This window comes from Macaca fascicularis, chromosome 3 (genome assembly GCF_037993035.2).
Source record: "Macaca fascicularis isolate 582-1 chromosome 3, T2T-MFA8v1.1".
NCBI classification, from domain to species: domain Eukaryota; kingdom Metazoa; phylum Chordata; class Mammalia; order Primates; family Cercopithecidae; genus Macaca; species Macaca fascicularis.
In genome coordinates this window covers 182,730,219-182,749,380 of record NC_088377.1, presented here as the reverse complement: position 1 = coordinate 182,749,380, position 19,162 = coordinate 182,730,219, and the positions used below count along the sequence as shown (strand labels likewise).

The 19,162-nt window shown below is 44.7% G+C and overlaps 1 protein-coding gene across 1 annotated transcript in view; it reads right to left on the bottom strand.

Annotated features, from left to right (window-relative positions):
* TMEM178B (transmembrane protein 178B) overlaps positions 1-18,462 on the bottom strand; it is a 407,402-nt gene extending 388,940 nt beyond the window's left edge. The window contains exon 1 of the mRNA XM_005550962.4: positions 16,372-18,462. Within this exon, the coding sequence (XP_005551019.1) occupies positions 16,372-16,753 (382 nt within the window). The 5' untranslated portion in view covers positions 16,754-18,462. The remainder of the gene's footprint in view (positions 1-16,371) is intronic.
* Between the last annotated feature and the right edge of the window lie 700 nt (positions 18,463-19,162).

The window sequence follows — 19,162 nt, the reverse complement described above, 5'->3', positions numbered from 1 at the left end:
ACATATTGTTAACCTGGAATTTGGTGGTCTTTGGAAGAAAAGGTGTGGCCATGACATCTCTCTGCCCCTGAATCCCCTTACAGGGGACAAATGCTTTCTGTAACATTCACCTACCACAATAGGGACAGATATATCAGAGAATCAGAGGCAGACACCCACCATGTTTTCCCAACATCACTGACCCACTCCTTTTGAAAGTCATGAAAAGTGAACTGAGGAATGAACCAAAGAAGAGGAAATTACAGAAGGCACAGTTTGCCTTCCTTCATCAGTCTGTTTTCATTATCTGACCAAAGTCACCATCAGAGGAGATATGAGGAGGCTGCTCTCAACAACGTTTGAGAGAGAGGCTTCATCAAGACAACCCAAGGACATTATTGATGATAAACATTGAGAAACTTGGAAAAGGATGCTGAGGGAATAGTCAGATATGCCAGTAAAAGACTCAGAAGTAGGCTGGGTGCAGTGGCTCACTCCTGTAACTCCAACACTCTGGGGTTTGGGATGCCGAGGTGGGAGGACCCCTTGAGGTCAGTAGTTCAAAGCTGCAGTGAGCTATGATTGCACCATTGCACTCCAGCCTGGGCCACAGAGTCAGACCCTGTCTCTAAAATTAAAATTTTTTTTAAAAATGTAAAGGTCCAGAAGCAAATTTGGAAATTCTTATATTCATGATAGGAACAAGAATGGAAGTAGGCTTCTCTGTATCCAAGGATGCTGATGAGAGGAACAGTGTGGGAAAGGCATGAAGGGTAGCGAAAGTGGGCAAGATTATCATGAAGTGGTGGCTAGACTTTAAATTTTTTTGTGAATTGGGGATATGGAGGCTTTAAGAAAAAATAAAACCTTAAAAAAGAAAATAAATTGAAGTTTATCGTATGCATTACAAAACAATTCACATCAGGGTTCCTTTTAATAGTGAATCCCCCACCCTAGCCCAATTAAGTTATGAATCTTTTTAACATGAGATTTCCAGATCTAGTGCATTAACTGAGATAAACTTTCATTCATTCAACAAATATTTACTAAGTGCCTATTATGGCCCATGCATCATATCCATGCATTATGCAAAACCCTGAGGATAAAAAGGTGAATAGGAAATATTTCCAAAATGGTCTCAAAAGGGAGGAAACATATGGGTAAGCAAATAAATATGACAAAATGTCACTATTGCTGGAAAGAAAGTATGTTTGGTGTGTCCAGAAGCCTAAAGGAGGGAGAAAGTACTTCAACCTGGTAGTTGGGGATGAGGGGACATCCAGAAGGACTGGGAGAAAGGGCTTTAGGCTGATTCCTATGGGATTCGCAGGCACTGGACAGGCAGACTTGGAGGTAGAGGGCCGAGATGGGGAGGAGGCTTCCAGACAAAGGGAGCATCATAAGCAAAAGCTCCCAAGGGATAAAATAGCTTAGCTTGTTTGCGGGCCCAGGAGTTCTTCACCATGACTAGAGCAGAGTGTGCTGGTGTGGAGAAAAGTATGGAAGAGAATGGAATGCAAGATGGGGAGGTGGGGACAGCCATGTCACCAGACTGGTGGGGCCTTATGTGCCATGTGCCATGATGAGGATTATGGACTTTATTCTGATGGTAGGCTGTGGAGAGCCACTGAAGGGTTTCAAGAAAAGTAATAACATATTAGTGTTGTATTTAAGAAAATCGCTCTACATAGGAAGCCCTGACAAGAGATTAGAGAAGAGAGAAACCAAGTAGACAGTGCTGCCAGAGCCCAGGAGACCAGGAAGGACCCTAGGATAGGATGGGGAGATGGACATAAAAGTTATTAGGAGTTAAAGTGACTTGTTCACTGCTTGGGTGAGTCGGGCAGAAGAGAAGAGAACCTTGAAGATGAGCTCCAAGTCCCTGCTTTTGGCAAGTAGAGAAGCAATAAGCCATGTTCTCCAAGACAGAGGAAAATGAAGAAGAGATGAGTCTGGAGGAAAAAGATAAAATAGATTCCTTTGGACTCACGAGTGATCCTAGTGGAGATATCCAATAGGCAAGATGCTTAGATGGAAAGACTGGCTAGAGATTCCCAGTGCAACTAGTCATGAGCGTAAAAGAAAATGGCCCTAGACATGGCTGAGACTGATCCAGGAGAAGGTACAGAGTGAGAAAGAGAAGTGGAATTCTGAAGGATATCCACACAGTCTGAGGAAGAAAAACTGGCAAAGGAGAAAGAATAAGAATAGAGCTACAAACAGATCCGGTAGAGAACGGTGTCTGGAAAGCCAGGGAGGTGAAGTTTTTTCAGGAGCAGTCCCAGGAGGGGGATGGGTGAGGAAACCTAGCACACGCGAGTGCATGGGAGGTGCACATGAGGAAGGAAAGAACGCCAGGCAAGCAGAGAAGCCACAACTAAAAAGAAAAAGGGCCAAGCAAGTCACCTTCCACTCCGTTGATGTTGACATTGAGGAAGGAGTGAGACAGAAGAGGTTGAAGACACAGAGGCCAGCCTCTCCCAAAGTGGAAGGTCATTCACCTCACGAAGTGCAACATGTCTCCCTCCCTGCAGAGCATCAGGAACGAAGCAGATCACCCACCTGGAACCTTCAGCACTGGCCTGTCCGGGGCTGCATCTGGGCATCTCTTCCAGCCCTGTGTTTACCAAAACATGAGCACTAAAGTTATTCTGCTTCAACACCCCTGAAATCCCTTGGAACTTTCATGATCCCTTGGTAATGAGAGGCCAGCTTTGGTTTGTTTAAAGCATTATCAACTGAAAAAAAATGGAGTTCTTGCTACAATTCTGAGGGGATTTTTCATTCCAGCTATAGTTTGTATAAATAGAGAAGGCAGAAACACATTGTCTTAACATAGGGACTCTTGAATGAAGCCACCCTCATAATTTTAAGAATAAATGATTGGGCCGGGTGCGGGGGCTCAAGCCTGTAATCCCAGCACTTTGGGAGGCCGAGATGGGCGGATCATGAGGTCAGGAGATCGAGACCATCCTGGCCAACATGGTGAAACCCCGTCTGTACTAAAAAAATACCAAAAACTAGCCGGGCGTGGTGGCGGGCGCCTGTAGTCCCAGCTACTCGGGAGGCTGAGGCAGGAGAATGGCGTAAACCCAGGAGGTGGAGCTTGCAGTGAGCTGAGATCCGGCCACTGCACTCCAGCCTGGGCGAGAGAGCGAGACGCCATCTCAAAAAAAAAAAAAAAAAAAAAAAAAGAATAAATGATTGACACCTTACTCAACAGTAGTAAAACAACTTGAAGTTTTACTAACATTCTCTACTCAGTTTCAAAAGTGATATGAAAACTGCTAAAGAAGACAACTATACTCTATTTCTTTTTTATCAGTTCTCACCTTTTCTTTACCAGTTCTCACTGAATTCTCTTCCCTGGGGTTAAAATGCCTTCTGAGAGGTCCGTGCTCAACCCTGGGTTTGTCTCACACCCTCAATAGCTGGTTACTCTCTGCCTCAGTGCTCTATCTATTTAAAGTTCAATCTATGATCAAGTTAATTGAAAAAGTGATTTTAGTTCAACTTTCTGGCTCTTGGAATTCTTGATTTTTTTCTCCACAAGCAGCAGGAAATTTAAAAGGGGGTGGAATGACTTGTCCATTAGTCTCCATCTCAGCAATCAATCATTGTAAAGCCCTGATTTCCGCCTTACACGTCAGAAGGGAATAAAGCAAAATGTTATTCTGTCTACACTGTTCCCTAATAGCTACTTTCAAGGAAAATGTTGGTTAGGGATGAACTGATTCCCCTTTTTTCTAAATGCTTCTTGTTACTAGTTGCAAAAGTCAACCACAGACTGCCCCAAAGACAAAGTTTTCTGGTAATTTTCCTTAAAGAAACTGCACCCTGCACACTGAACAACACAATCTGAATAAAATTTTACCTTTCTTATCAGAATTGTAACAATCACTCATATGGCTTGAATGTGCATGCATGTGAATATTTGCTTCAGATCTTTTGTTTTTGTTTTCAAAAAACAAAATATCAGGCCAGATGCGGTGGCTCACACCTGTAATCCCAGCACTTTGGGAGGCCAAGGTGGGCAGATCACTTGAGGTCAGGAGTTCAAGAATAGCCTGGCCAACATAGTGAAACTCCATCTCTATTGAAAATATAAAAATCAGCTGGGCATGCTGGCAAGTGCCTGTAATCAAGGCTGAGGCACAAGAATCATTTGAACCCAGGAGATAGAGGTTGCAGTGAGCAGAAATCACACCACTTCACTTCACGATGGGTGACACAGCAAGACTCTGTCTCAAAAAAATAAATACATAAATAAAATATCATAGATGCTTTGGAAGTTCCCTGGCACCCTTCCCAATTCCATTTCTTTCCCTTTCTTGAGAAAAGTAAACACCATCCTTCATTTTGTGTTTATTAGTCTCATGCATATTTTTATGCATACAATGCAAATATGTTTCTTTAGAGAATATCTAATATGGTTTTATCTGTTTTTGAACTTCGTATAAATGGTATCGTATTCTATATTTCATTCTGCACTCTACCTTTCTTACTCAAAGTTGTGTTTATCCATTTGGAAACATATACATGTGCTTCATGTAATAATATTAACATACATGTGTTATATAATAGAAATGATCACAGTATATTTGAAATACATGTTTTAATATTAATTGGGCCAGGCATGATGGCTCATGCTTGTAATCCCAGCACTTTGGAAGGCCCAAGGCAGGCAGATCACTTGAAGTCAAGAGTTTGAGACCAGCCTGGACAACATGGGAAAACCCCATCCCTACTAAAGATACAAAAATTAGCCAGGAGTGGTGGCAGGTGCCCGTAGTCGCAGCTACTCAGGAGGGTGAGGCACGAGAATCACCTGAACCCAGGTTATGGAGGTTGCAGTGAGCCAAGATCACACCACTGCACTCCAGCCTGAGCAACAGAGTAAGACTTGGTCTCAAAAAATAATAATTAATATTAACACATGTATTTCAAATATACCATGATCATTTCTATTATATGAATATACCATACATCATTATCTATCTTTTTATTAATGAACATTTAAATCTTTTATTTTGTGATACTGTCACAAACAGTGGTGCCATGGACATTCTTGGATGGGCTTCATGTGCTCATAAATGGAAGGGCCGGGCCACAGGCATGCACGTCTTCAACCTCATGATAGAGTGCCCCATCTCTCTCCAGTGTTGTGCCAGTGAGCAGGCAGCATCGCCTGAGCATGGAGCTTCTTTCAGGTAAAAACAACCCTAGCCCATCCAGGCCTGTGAAATACTCCAGGCCCTTGGGGAAATGGAGCTGCATTGCCTAAATAGAATCACTATTATAAAGATGAAGAGAAATTGAGGGCAAAACTGAATGACAGGGACTCCAGAGCAAATAAAGTGTCCAACAGAGTGAGCTCCAGAATATAGAACAGCAGGGCATTTTAAAAAGCAGGAAATGATATAAATGCATGAAGATGACCTAATATAAAGTAAATTGCCTTTTCTTGGCAAAATACTTTGACGCCAAAAAAAAAAAAAAAATCAATTGAAATAATTCAGATACTGCAGTCTCCCATAAAAGCACCAAATCTGTCAAAGTTCTGTGAATGCTCACAGCAGCTTGTACTCAAACGAAACATCACCTGTAGATGAATCCTAGTGACTCCTGGAAGGTCCTTTAAATGCCATCTCTGTGCATACAAATTTACAAAAAAATAGGCCAGGCACGGTGGCTCACACCTGTAATCCCAGCACTTTGGGAGGCTAAGGTAGGTGGATTACCTGAGGTCAGGAATTTGAGACCAGCCTGGCCAACATGGTGAAACCCCATCTCTACTAAAAAAAAACAAAAACAAAAAGAAAGAAAGAAGAATACAAATTAGCCAGAAGCGCTGACGGGTGCCTGTAATCCCAGCTACTCAGGAGGCTGAGGTAGGAGAATCACTTGAACCTGGGAGGCAGATATTGCAGTGAGCCGAGATCATGCTGTGGCAGTGGGCGCCTATAATCCCAGCTACTCAGGAAGCTGAGGCAGGAGAATCACTTGAACCTGGGAGGCGGAGGTTGCAGTGAGCCAAGATCGTGCCACTGCACTCAAGCCTGGGCAGTAGAGTGAGACTAGGTCTCAAAAAAAAAAAAAATTACAAAACAATACACTCTTTTCATCCTTGAATCACCTGTTCACTGCCCAGCTTATATTTATACTTGCTGTTTTTAAACATTATGAATATATGATCTCTGATATGATGTGATCTATAAAATTTGGGCAGCAATGGCTGCCTTTTAGGAGGACAGGCATCTGGGGGACAAGCAGGGGTGGCAGGGCGACTAGACAAGCATTACCTAGTCAGGGCTTAAAACATTTAAGTGAGGCTGAGATTCCACCTTATCAATCCACAAATATCTCTCTAAGAACATCTTAGGATCGATTGCATGTCGCCTTTTCTGCAAAACATGCCCTGACTGCTCCCAGATGGGGCCCAGTCATTCAGGTTCCCAGCACAGAAATCTCCCGTAGAACTAACCAGGGTGCTTATGCTTGTGAGTTTACCTGCCTGTCTCCTCACTTTTTAGCTCCATGAGAACAGAAACAACAGATTTCACTCAAAATCCTTCATCTCAAGTAATGGCCTAGCATTGTTGGTGCTTAATAGACATTTTTTTTAATAAGTTCAGTGAAATATTCTTCACCATTCAATGATTTTTAAATGTCTCAAGGGATGTATTCATTAGTTTTCCTTGTCTTGTGTATTGGTACTCCTTAGAAGCTCTGTTTAGAAGAAGCAAAAAAAAATCTAAAGCTCAAAAATGTTTAGCTGTAAGCCCTATGAGGGCAGGAATTTCGTGTTTTATTAACTTCTGCATCCCAAGCATACTTTGGCTGTGCCTAATACATAGGTGCTCAATGAATGTGCTGAATAGGCCGGGCGTGGTGGCTCATGCCTGTAATCCCAGCACTTTTGGAGGCCGAGGCGGGCATATCACCTGAGGTCAGGAGTTTGAGACCAGCCTGGCCAACATGGTGAAGTCCCATCTCTACTAAAAATACAAAAATTAGCCAGGCATGGTGGAGTGTGCCTGTAATCCCAGCTACATAGCCTGGGCAACAAGAGTGAGACTCTGTCTCAAAAAAAAAAAAAAAGAAAAAAAAATTGTGCTGAATGAATGAAGAGACTTGGCTATGAAGTATTCCACACACTAAATAGAATCCAGTTCCTTTCTCTATTGAATGTTTAAATGTTATATTTATTTCATGGGGGAATTTACCATTTTAACCACTTTTAAAGTCCAGAGGCATTAAGTACATTCACACTGTTGTGCATCTATCATTACCTTTCTCTTAGGTTTTTCACTTTAAACCTGATCTGCACATCACATTTCAAGCCATTCAAAAGAGGAAAAGTTCATTTTTATTACATGATTGTAGAGTGGTAAGAAATTAGCTATTCCTATTGCAAACTAGCACCCGGGATGATCTCTTTAGAAATCGCTTTCTTTGTCTCTCACATATGTCTGTCTGTCTCTCTCTCTCTCCCTCCCTCCCTCCTTCCCTCCTTCCCTCCCTCCCTCCTTCCCTCCCTCTTTCTCTTTCCACCCCCCATCAACTTTCACCTTGCCCATCTTTTCACCCTCCCTCAACCATGTACCTATTATCTACTTTTTGTCACCTAGATCTAACTTTCTCATCAAATGTAAAAGTGTAAAAGGGCTTGGAGTTTATAGAATCGAAACACATTATTTCACATATGAGAAAATAAGTCATATAAAAGAAGGTATGAATTCTCTCAAAAACAGCAATCAAGACATTAGGATGATTTTTCCATCTATTCATCCACCAAGTCACACCCTTCCTCCTCTCTGTGTATCATTTGGGGGTAGTAAGTTATTAACATATCTGCATCTAAATAAATGCCGGTGATTCTGACATCTAACATCTAGACGTGTGCATGTGGGGTGTGCGTGTTGGTGTATATGGGTCAAACTAACCCAGAGTGTGTTTCGCATTCTGCCTGAAGGCCTAGGATTACTTACTAATAGCAAAGGGGGGGAAATGTTTTCAACCAACAATCCAAAGTGGGATATACAGTATTGATCCTCTAATTGATCCTTACTGACCCTACAGTAAAAGAATAAATAAACTGACCTCTTCAACAGAAAAAAAAAGGCTCTAGACTTTGTTGACTCAATAAAAAGAGCTCACTCCTGCATTCCCTGACTAGTTGATTCCTGATCCAATTGACGCAGGTAAGACCTCCTGAGGAAACACCGGATACCACTGCACATGACAATGAACTTGGGAAACCACGAGCTGGAGTGTAAGCTGCCTTAAGACAAGAACCAACCATGCCTTTTTGTTCTCCCTCCTCACCCAGCAAAGAGCTCTGCACACAGCAGGTTCTCAAAACACATCTCTTTACTCCATCCATTCATTTGCCCAGTGAGTCACAGGTTTTCTTCTCGAACCATTGACTTTCACTGGTTAGTTGAGCTTTAGGATGATTGAGGAGGAGAGGTGGGATATGAGTGTGTTTATTTGCTAATACGGGCATACACATGGCATATATGCAAGGAGGTGCACATCATGTATACAAGACTACGGATGTTTGCATGTGTTTCTTTGAAGGTGAGTATGTCTTAAATTTTTTAATCAATCGGCAAACAGTGTTTCAGAAGCTATAAGTACAGGACCCCAAGTGTGTTTCAGAAATGAAACAGTTCCTGCCCTCTAGGAATTAAATAAAGAGTGCAGAAAGAAAGAGGCTGTGGAGGCCCCTCGGCTAATGAAACCTCCTGAACTCCAGTCTATATTAGGTTTACCACCTCTTTTCCCTGCAGCACCCAAAGCCTCCTTGTATGATAAAATTAAAACTAATGGAACTACAGCCACATGTCACTGATCGACAGGGATATGTTCTCAGAAATGCATCGTTAGGCGATTTTGTCATCATGCGGACATCAGAGTGTACTTCTATAACCTGGATGGTGTAACCTGGTACACACCAAGGTTATGTGGCTTAGCCTATTGCTCTGAGGCTATAAACCTGAACAGCATGTTACTGTACTGAATACTGTAGGCAATTATAACACAATGGTAAGTATTTGTGTTTCTAAACACAAGAAAGATGCAGTCAAAATGCAGTAGAGAAGACAAAAACTGATACACCTGTGGAGACTCTTACCACGAATGGAGCTTGGAAAACTGGAAGTTGCTTTGGGTGAGTCAGTGAGTGAGAGGTGAGTGGTGAGTGACAGTGAAGGCCTAGGACACTACTGTACACTACTGTAGACCTTATAAATGTTGTGCACTTAGGCTACACCAAATGTATACAAAATATCTTTCTTTTTCCAACAATAACCTCAGCTCACTGTAGATTTTTTACTTTATGTGCTTTTTAATTCTTTTAACTTTACAACTGTAAGAAATATTTTCTTTCTGTTTTTTTTTTTTTTTTTTTTTCTTTTTTTGAGATGGAGTTTCACTATTGTTGCCCAGGTTGGAGTGCAAAGGTACGATCTCAGCTCACTACAACTTCCGCCTCCCAAGTTCAAGCAATTCTCCTGCCTCAGCCTCCCGAGTAGCTGGGATTACAGGCATGTGCCACCATGCCTGGTTAATTCTTTGTATTTTTAGTAGAGACAGGGTTTCACCATGTTGGCCAGGCTGGTTTCGAACTCCTGACCTCAGGTAATCCACCCGCCTCAGCCTCCCAAAGTGTTGGGATTACAGGAATGAGCCACCACGCCCAGCCTCCTTCTTTATAGCCTTATCCTATAAGCTTTTTTCTGTTTATAAAATTTTTTATTTTTCAACTTTTGAAACATTTTTGTTAAAAATTAAGATACACACATACATTAACCTAGGCCTGCATAGGGTTGGGATCATCAGTCTCGCTGTCTTCCACCTCCACATCTTGTCCCACTGGAAGGTCTTCGGGGGCAGTGGCACACATGGAGATGTCATTTCCTATGATAACAATGCCTTCTTCTGGAATCCCTCCTAAAGGACCTGCCTGGGGCTGTTTTACTGTTAACTTTTTTTATAAGCAGAAGGAGTACACTCTAAAATAATGATTAAAAGTATATCATAGTAAATACATAAACCAGTAACAGTCATTTTACTATCAAGTATTACATACTGTACATAATTGTTCGTGCTAGACTTCTATACCACCAGCAGTGCAGTACGTTTCTTTACACCAGCATCAACACAAACACAGGAGTAATGGGTTGTTGCACTGTGACATCTATGATGTCACTAGGCCATAAGAAGTTTTCAGCTCCATGATAACCTTATGAGACCACTGCCATATGTGCAGTCTGTCTTTGGCCAAAATGTCACGGGGCATACGACTGCGTTTCATTTTTGGCTTGCTTGTCATTCTTCCCCTTTGCACTTCCTAAGGGAAGACCTTCATGGTACCCACTACCCTGTGCTATATTACACATGATTCATATATTAGATATTATTTTTACTCTATGAGTATTTTTTTTCAGATGGAGTCTCGCTGTGTCACCCAGGCTGGAGTACAGAGGCATGATCTCAGCTCACTGCAACCTCCACTTCCCGGATTCAAGCCATTCTCCTGCCTCAGCCTCCCGAGTAGCTGGGATTACAGGCATGGGCCCCCATGCCCAGCTAATTTTATATGTTTTGTAGACACAGAGTTTCACCATATTGACCAGGATGGTCTCGATCTCTTGACCTCATGATCCGCCCACCTTGGCCTCCCAAAATGCTGGGGTTACAGGCATGAGCCACCATGCCTGGCCATGAGTATTTATTTATTGTCCATCTCTCCCCTCTGGAATGTAAGCTTCTCCATGTGGTCCAACACTGGACCTGATGTACAGCCCACAGGCCCTCAATAAATACTTGTTGAATGAATGAATGTGTCCTTCATGTCTATAACTTCATGATCTACCACAGCGAGCAAAGTAAATACGCAAAAGTTATATGACAAAATGTGTATGCACTTTGGTCAGTGAGCTTCAAAACAGGGTGTGTGAGCTGCTCTAATTACTTCCATTTAGAATTGAGATTCCAAGAGTATTATTTCCTTTTTCCTCTCAATTTGTGGAATCAATATCCCAGTTTCTTCTCTACCTCACTCCTGCCCCGATAGATTCTAAGATGATGGTAGAGTGTGGTAGGTGTGTTCCCACACCTGGAGCCAGAATTCGAACTCTGACACCTTCGTTTCCTAACTAACTGTGAGACTTCGCAAGTTATCTGACCTTTATGTGCCTCAGTTCCCTCAACTTTAGGATGAGAATTTAAAATAATACTAATACTTCCGAGGGTTATTATGAACAATAAGTTAGCTAATACATGTAAAACTTTTAGAAGAGACCTGGCATCAAGGTTGGCTATAATTATCATTAATCTCTCTCCCACCCCATCAACTTTGCAAGTGATGTTTAATGGAGATGGAGAGGACAGGGGGAAAGAAGCGAGAAGCTTGTGAGAATTCTGTGAGTTGATGATGGGAAATTAAAATACAGATTTACCATAATTGACCATGAACTAAAGCCTTCTGCCCAATATATTCAAGTAGCAAAGTTTCTTAAAGTGTAGAATGATATACTTAAATTTAAACCCAAGTTATCATGGAATTATATTCATCTGAAACAAAGTATGTGCTTGGTTCTTTTAGAGGCTATAGGTTCTATGTGGCACTGTCCAACAGAATTTTCTCTGATGGCAGTAATGTTCACTGTAATTTGCACTGTCCCACACAATAGCCAGTAGGCACATATAGCTATTGGACATTTGAAATGTGGCCAATACAACTAAGGAAATAATTTTTTTGTTTGTTTTTTGAGATGGAGTCTCACTCTGTCACCGAGGCTAGAGTGCAGTGGCACGATATCGGATCACTGCAACCTCCGCTCCTGGGTTCAAGCGATGCTCCTGCCTCAGCCTCCCAAGTAGCTAGGATCACAGGCACATACCACCAGGCGCAGCTAATTTTTGTGTTTTTAGTAGAGATGGGGTTTCACCGTGTTGGCCAGGCTGGTCTCGAACTCCTGACCTCAAGTGATCCGCTTGCCTCGGCCTCCCAAAGTGCTGGGATTACAGGAATAAGCCACTGTGCCCAGCCTATTTTATTTAACTTTGGTTATTGTTAACTTAAACAGCCACATGTGGGTAGTGGCTCCCCAGCTGGGCAGCACAGCTATAGGGGATTTGATATACAAGCTCCCTGACTTGGTCCATGCCTGCTCTCCAGCTCCGGGTCTGCTCCTTCTCCTTGCCCCAGAAATCAACACTCACAAGGCCAAACTGCTGTCCCACACCTCTATGGTTGTGCATATTCTGGCCCATTGACTGAAATAGCCTTCCTCCACATCCACCTCCAAACCTTATCAAACATCTTGTTCAGATTTCATTTCCTCAGGACAACTTTCCCTAACCTCCTCCCGCCTACCTCCTGCTACTGCCAACACAATCTACCATCACTTCCTCTGTGTTTCTCTGCATCTGTTTCTATTGCTGCTCTCATCATCCTGTAGTTGTAACCTATTTTCTGTGACACTAACAGACTATGAAAATTGTAAGGACCAGGTCTTACGCGTTTCTTCATCCTAGTGACGTGTGCCCAACACACAATACATGTGCAGTAAATATTTGCTGATACCATTATTAATTTTTAAATATGTGAATGTTTTCTTAAAATTATTTTTGGAGCATTGACAACCACCTTGTGATTATGGGAACTATTTAAGTCAAAGTCTATTATAAGGCCAATTTTCAAATAATAAAAAGTTCTTAGAGTATCAGTTGAAGTTCTTATTTCAAACCACATCAATATAACATTTTAGTACAAACTAAATAATATAATTGATCCCTTAGAGTTCCCTAGAACAAAATCCTACCTATAGCTCTTCCTCCTAAGGGTCTGGAAGTCTCTTGGATTTCAGAAACTGATCTTGTCACTGATCTGTCCCCAGTGCCTGCAGTCACTTAGTAGGGAGACATGAATGAGATTTAAAAGCAAGAAGACAAAAGGACCTGATTTAAGACTTGTCAAGGACACCATCAAATGGGAATTCAGGGTAATCCACCCTTGCTATACCCTATATCCAATCTTACCCTCAAGAAGGAAATAATTGAAACCTTATCCATCACAAAAAATAATGTTCATAAGTGATGTGTGTCTGCTTAGTGACATGCTAGCCAAAAAAGAACTGTCTGTTTTCCTTATTCTTTGGCAAAGCTCAAGAAATGGTCCTTTCATAGACTATGTAGCATGTGTTGCAATATTAACCTGGTCTGACAGCCACACTGGTTCATATTTTCCCATCATGATTTTCTAATTTTTTACTTAAATTCTCACACAAGTGTTTCTTTAATTAGAATAAGCTCATGATGGATACATTTCTGTGAATCTAATTTGTATGAAATATTTCCCAAATATCAAGCATCTGGTGAATGTATTTTACAAATGATTGTCTTTCCCGACCTCCAGGAACTTACAGTTTAATAATGCAAACAAATGAATACACAGTGATGAGAAATGTATATGTGTGGGTACAGCATGGCAGAAGGTCCTTGAGGAGAGTGGATTTCAGAATGACTGTAAATCCAAATGACTTTACCTTCAAATTAGACATAGATTTGACGTTCATTTTCTTATTAATTATGTGATTTTATGTTGAAATGCACAAATGGCACTTTCTAATGTAATTAACATCGATTTAACAAATAACTAAGTTCTTTAGATCATTTAGATAAGTCTCTAATTTTCCTATATATTAACAGATTTTAAAGTCTTTTTTCTGGTTTTCCTTTTCCCTTGCCCAATACATATCTTCCAGAATTTTAATCAAAGTAGATATTTCAAAGAAGACAAAGGTCTGAGATCTCTTTAGCAGTTTCTAATGAATAATGTGAGATAAACATCTTTTTCTAAAATGTCTCATTTAAATATAGGGATATCAATTTATCTTTTTAACTTCCTTATAAAATCTGCCCATCTAAGAGGAACACTGATTAAGTGTAAAAATTATGTTCTATATGTTATTGGAATTGCTTGTGAATTCTACTAATATAACATGCACTTATTTCCAAAAAGTGTCTATTGCTGCTCAGAAAAGGAAGATCTGGTTTTCAAAGAGTGTGTTTTGAGGTTAAAAATGAAGATAGTGACCCTAACTCTCTCAAGATTTGTAAGGCTGGCATGCCATCTATCTCAATAATACCTAACAAGAATGTCAAATGGACAGAAACAGCCATGGTAAGCGGGTGCTTGCCGCTGACAGTGATTGCTGTATTTTGGGTGATGGGGAACACCATTTCCATTAGTTCAAGTGAAATACAATGCCCTGCCAACTCTAGGTATCACTGTATTCAATAACCCTGCTGTGCCATGTCCATTTTCTGTTGCTGCAATTAAAAATTAGTCGATACAAAGTCAAAATGTTGTACATCCTTCCCCTATCCCTTTCCCTGTCACCGTGTTTCCAGCTTCACCGGAAGAACATGTCACTATGGCAACCAATCCCTCTGGTGCACAGACCAAGTCAACCTTTCTAGTCAGACTGCCAAGCAGAGCAACAGGGAATCAAAGCTCTGAATGGAACCGCCAGAAACCATGAATTCCATCTCCCTTTCTCTAAGTGGGGTTAACCAATACAAGAAGGGATACCTCTCTTGTTCTAGAAGGCATTCAAGGAAGGAAAAGTAAGAATATCCTTCAACAAATTCTCCCAGTGTTTGCTGTTCATTATTAACATGAATTCTCCCTTACATTTCAGCTAACTTCCTCTCATTTCAACTTTAAAGAAAGCAGAAAATCATGGATAAAATAACACTTTATAAATCTGAGAATCCGAACACTGTTATAAGGTCACTCATTGTCAGAAACTATTCTAGGCCCTCTTGTTTTCCTGCCTTGATGTCCAAACCCAAGCTGCTCTCTTCTGGACTCCCCTAATATTCTGTACATCTTTACAAAGTGGTAATGCTCCAAAAGGGTCACCTCTTCCAATAAGAGCCCAATTGTGAAGCAAATGGGATATTGGTTGTATTAACACACCCACAACAAAATCAGCTAAAATCCCTAGTCATTCTAAAGAAGGTACAAAACAAACAGATAGATTCTGTCTCTGAAGTCACCTCACCTAAATCTGACCTGGCCACCTACACCAGACCCACTGCTAGTCACTCTTAAACAATTGACTCTTTTTCAAATTAACAATTTTTCCTGATCAACTGCATACTTGTATCCATCAAAGAACATCAGTTCTCATAAATATTACTTTAATACAGCAGCAAACTTCACAGCATTATAATGAGACATTAAGAACTGCTTTTATATCTTGGCCTCAAAGACTTTGCAAATAATAGTATCTTTGTCACCTTGACATCACCATTTAATAGTTAAAGAGAATGAAACACAAGGGGGAAAAAACCAGACTCATAAAATCTGCACATCTTCCTGGGATGTAGCTACCATAGAAGAGAACATATTCCTTTCTTCAGAGCAGTATTAATACACATTCAAACAATATTCCAGTGGGTTGACAACAGGATGGTTCTCAAAGTATAAATCACACAAGGTTTACAAATTCCATCAGATAAGCAGAATTTTTTAAGTAATGTAATCATATTAAAGTATCAAATAAATTTGTAACATTGGCAAATGCAGCTTGTTTTCTGTTTTGGTTATACACTTTGGGAATTTTTATATACATTTTCTGAAAATCTCATTTTTTTTCTCTGACATGCCCACTTTGGTGTTACTCAAAGAACTATTTTTTTGTTGTTGTTTTTGCTTATTAGATCTTGTTGATATTCAATGCACACAAGAAAGTCACTACTGTCAACCACTGTTTCAGAAGGAGACATGAAGAATTGTGATATGATGCTGCTGGTCAGCTGGCTTCGAACTGCTTACAGGACAGGGGCTGTGATTTATTGGTGTTTATATGACCAACGCCTACACCATACCTGGTATAGTATAGCGCTCAGCAAACGTTTCTGGTATGAATAAGGCCTTCTCTGTGAAATGTTTCCCCCAATTTCCCTTGATTAAATCAGTTCAACAAAAAGTATTGGGAGCCTGTCTACCCCGACACATGACTCTTACAGGGCTTCCTTTAAGAGCACAAACGCCGTTCGAGATTCCCTTCTTCTCAGAGGCTGATGAAGCATTATCCTGGATAAGAACCCTGGACTATGAGGTTCCACTCGAATCCCGACAGAGACGCGCGAAAGGAGAGGCAGGGGAGAGAGTTAAGCCTGAACCAAGCTTCATTAGCAGCTATTGGAAGGCAAGTTCCGGCCCCGAGGCTCAGCCAGGCCTGGATAACCCGACCGCCTGGAACCCAGAGACCTGATAGCCTGTGGCCTGGGGAGGAAACGCGAGGGGCTGCGGGGCCTACAGGCTCCGGGCTCTTCGCAGCGCCACGCCTAGCGCCCGGCGCTTACCTTTCCGAATGAGGGCGGCGATCTCGGGGTCGAAGCCCTGCCGGTGGCACTTCCTCCAGAGACCCATGTTGGTGGAGTTGTACTGCCTGCTGCACTCGTCCGCGGGGCTCATGGCGAACAGCTGCCGGCGATTCCGCGCCCGGAGGAGTTTGCCCTCCCAGCGGTCCAGGCGCGAGCGGCTCGCCCGGAGCGGCAAGTTGTTGTTATTGTTGTAAATGAAGCCGGGGTCGACCCGGCGGGTGTTGAAGGCCTTGCACCTGTCCCTGTGCTTCCTGGCGTCCGTCTCGTACCAGTGGTCCGAGCAGATAGCCACGGCCAGCATGCCGAGGGCGCAGAGCGCTAGCGAGAGGCCGGTGTAGAGCAATAATCTTCCGGCAGCCATGCCTCCGCTTGGCGGCTACACCATGGGCATGATCCGCCGCAGCCTCGCCTTCCCTCGCCGCACCCGGAACAAAGCGGCGAGCGGCCGAGCTGGGGGAGGGGGCAGGAGAGGGACTCGCGCCGCGGCCCCCCCTCGGCCCCCGCCTACCGGAGCGCGGCCCGGGGACTGCGGGGATGGGGGCGGGCGGCCTAAAAAGTTCTGATCTGGAGAGGCTCCCGCTGGCTCCTGGGCATCCTCTGGGGCAGGTGCAGCCTCCGGCGGCGGCGAACCCAGTGCAGCCGCCTCCCGCCCGCTCCCCGCCCCGCAGGAAGCGACTGCCCCGAAGCGGCCGCCTCGGCTCCCAGCCCGGCTTCGGGCGCCGCTGCCCTCGGGCCGGAAACTAAATGCCAAGTGTCCTCGGCTGCGGTGGGGCTTGCGGGGGTTTCTTTGTGCAGGATGGTGACGGGACAGAACTCGCCTGTCTCTCTAAGGGAGACGGGGGGTGCTGTCAGGAGGCGCCACCCGACCACCGGGTGAAGTGGAACGCCCCCGATGCGGCCGGCGGGCGAAAGAAACCTCCAGGTGCTGGGGCCAGCTTCTCCGAGTCCCTCCTGGGTCTCCGGCTCAGAGAGTCTCTCCCTCCCCGTCTGCAAGCAAAGACCTGGGGCGCGCACCCAGAAATGTTCTTCCTCTCTGGGTCGGATCCTTTTAAAATCTCCGTTCTCTGGTCACCAGCAGGTCGGTTGCTCCTTCTGACCCGCGTGCTGCGCTCAGAGGCGCACTCCCAGCGGACGCACGGTCTCGGCCGACCTTTCCCCGCGAGCTCCCCGGTGCACTGCCTCTGGCATCGCCATTCAGGCGGCCCCTCGGGCCGACAGCGTGGTCACCTGGGCGGCGTTACCGGACAAGTCCCGGCCGGGGGTCTGCGGAGACTGGGCGGCTGCTGGCGGACGCGAGGGGCAGGCTGCGCGGCCGAGGGCGCACCGGGCAGCGCTTGCGGCGCACGGCGCTGGGGGCTCGGCGCACCGCGCCTTCAACACCATGGACAGGTCACGCCGTCGCGGCGCGCTGCCGGCCCAGCCGCCAGCCCCCGAGCGTCACGCAGCTCTTCCCAGCGCCGTCTTCTGCCTGGAGTGTCCACCCGGCCGCCTCTGGACCCGGCTCTCCCGCGACGCCTCCGCCTCACTTCATCTGGCACCCGGGAGCCCCGGGAGCCTGCCGCCCAGGTGCAAAGAAAATGCCGCAGGCACCAAGGAAAACCCCGGTCCCGGCCTCTCCAAACAATCCGCCCCTTTCTCCAGCCACCTGAGCCCCTGGCACTCTGGCACCCCGTCTGCTCTGCCCAGCTGGGCTCAGCCGCTCTCAGATTGCACCATTTTCTTCTCAGCCCACCCTAGCGCCGAGATGCCGGCTCACTCGGCAGCGTGCAGAGAATCCCGTCCCGGCCTCCGAGTCCCACGATCCGGCTCCTGGCGCGCGGTGGTCGCCGAGATGAATGGAGAGAGGGTGGGGGAGGGAGGCTGGGTTACTCGGCTTCCCCTCGTCGCCTCCTCCTCTAGCCGCGGAGGCTCCGAGGCGTGGCAGGCTCGGCTGGTGCCCGGGAGGCGCGAGAACCCAAGCTGCGCCCAGGGGACTGGGGAAATCGCATCGCCCGGGTGCGGGCGCCGGAGGCAGCCGCTGCCGCGCTCTCTTGTCGGGCGCGGGTAGCTGCAGCCTTGGCTAAAACCCACAGACGAGAACACCGAGCGCGCAGCCAAAAGCTAGTGATGTCATCCGTGCAACGTGAGCCTCATCTCTTATTTTTCTAGCCTCCTTAAAGATAAACTGCACCATTTCCCAGGCACGAAATGTCTAAGTCTTATTCTTTGACCAGGCAAGTCAATGGTGTCTAGATAGGTATGTGCCCAACCACATCCATATTTATGCACATATACATATATGTGGTATGTAGCATGTTTACATGCATTATTATAAATTTAGGGATGTTGCCTACAGCTCCTGTTTCTCTTTTCAGCCATGGGAAATTCTCTCAAATCCACGACAGTTATTTAAAGGAAAAACTGCTTATTGCGGAGTGGGCCTTCAAAGGGGCCGAGCGAGCTCCCTGCGTCCCCGGTTTGGGTCGCTGGTGTCTCGGGATGCATTTGATCTTTCTCCCCACCCCCCGCCCCCAGAAAGCCACAGGCGCTACCTTGCTAGCTACAGGCGTTTCCACCCAGGGCTGAGCTGAGAGCGGCTGCGGAGTTATCCGGCCAGCCCCAGTCCAGTCCCAAGCCAGAGCCAGGCACCCCGACACACACCCACCTCCACCTGCCCTCCCTCCTCAGCAGGAACAGAAAGAAGAAATTTGGCCGATCCCCTCAAGACAAGGAGAGAAATTTAATGGTGGATGGGGGGTGGTCGGTTAGTAGATATTTTGAAAACGCTGGT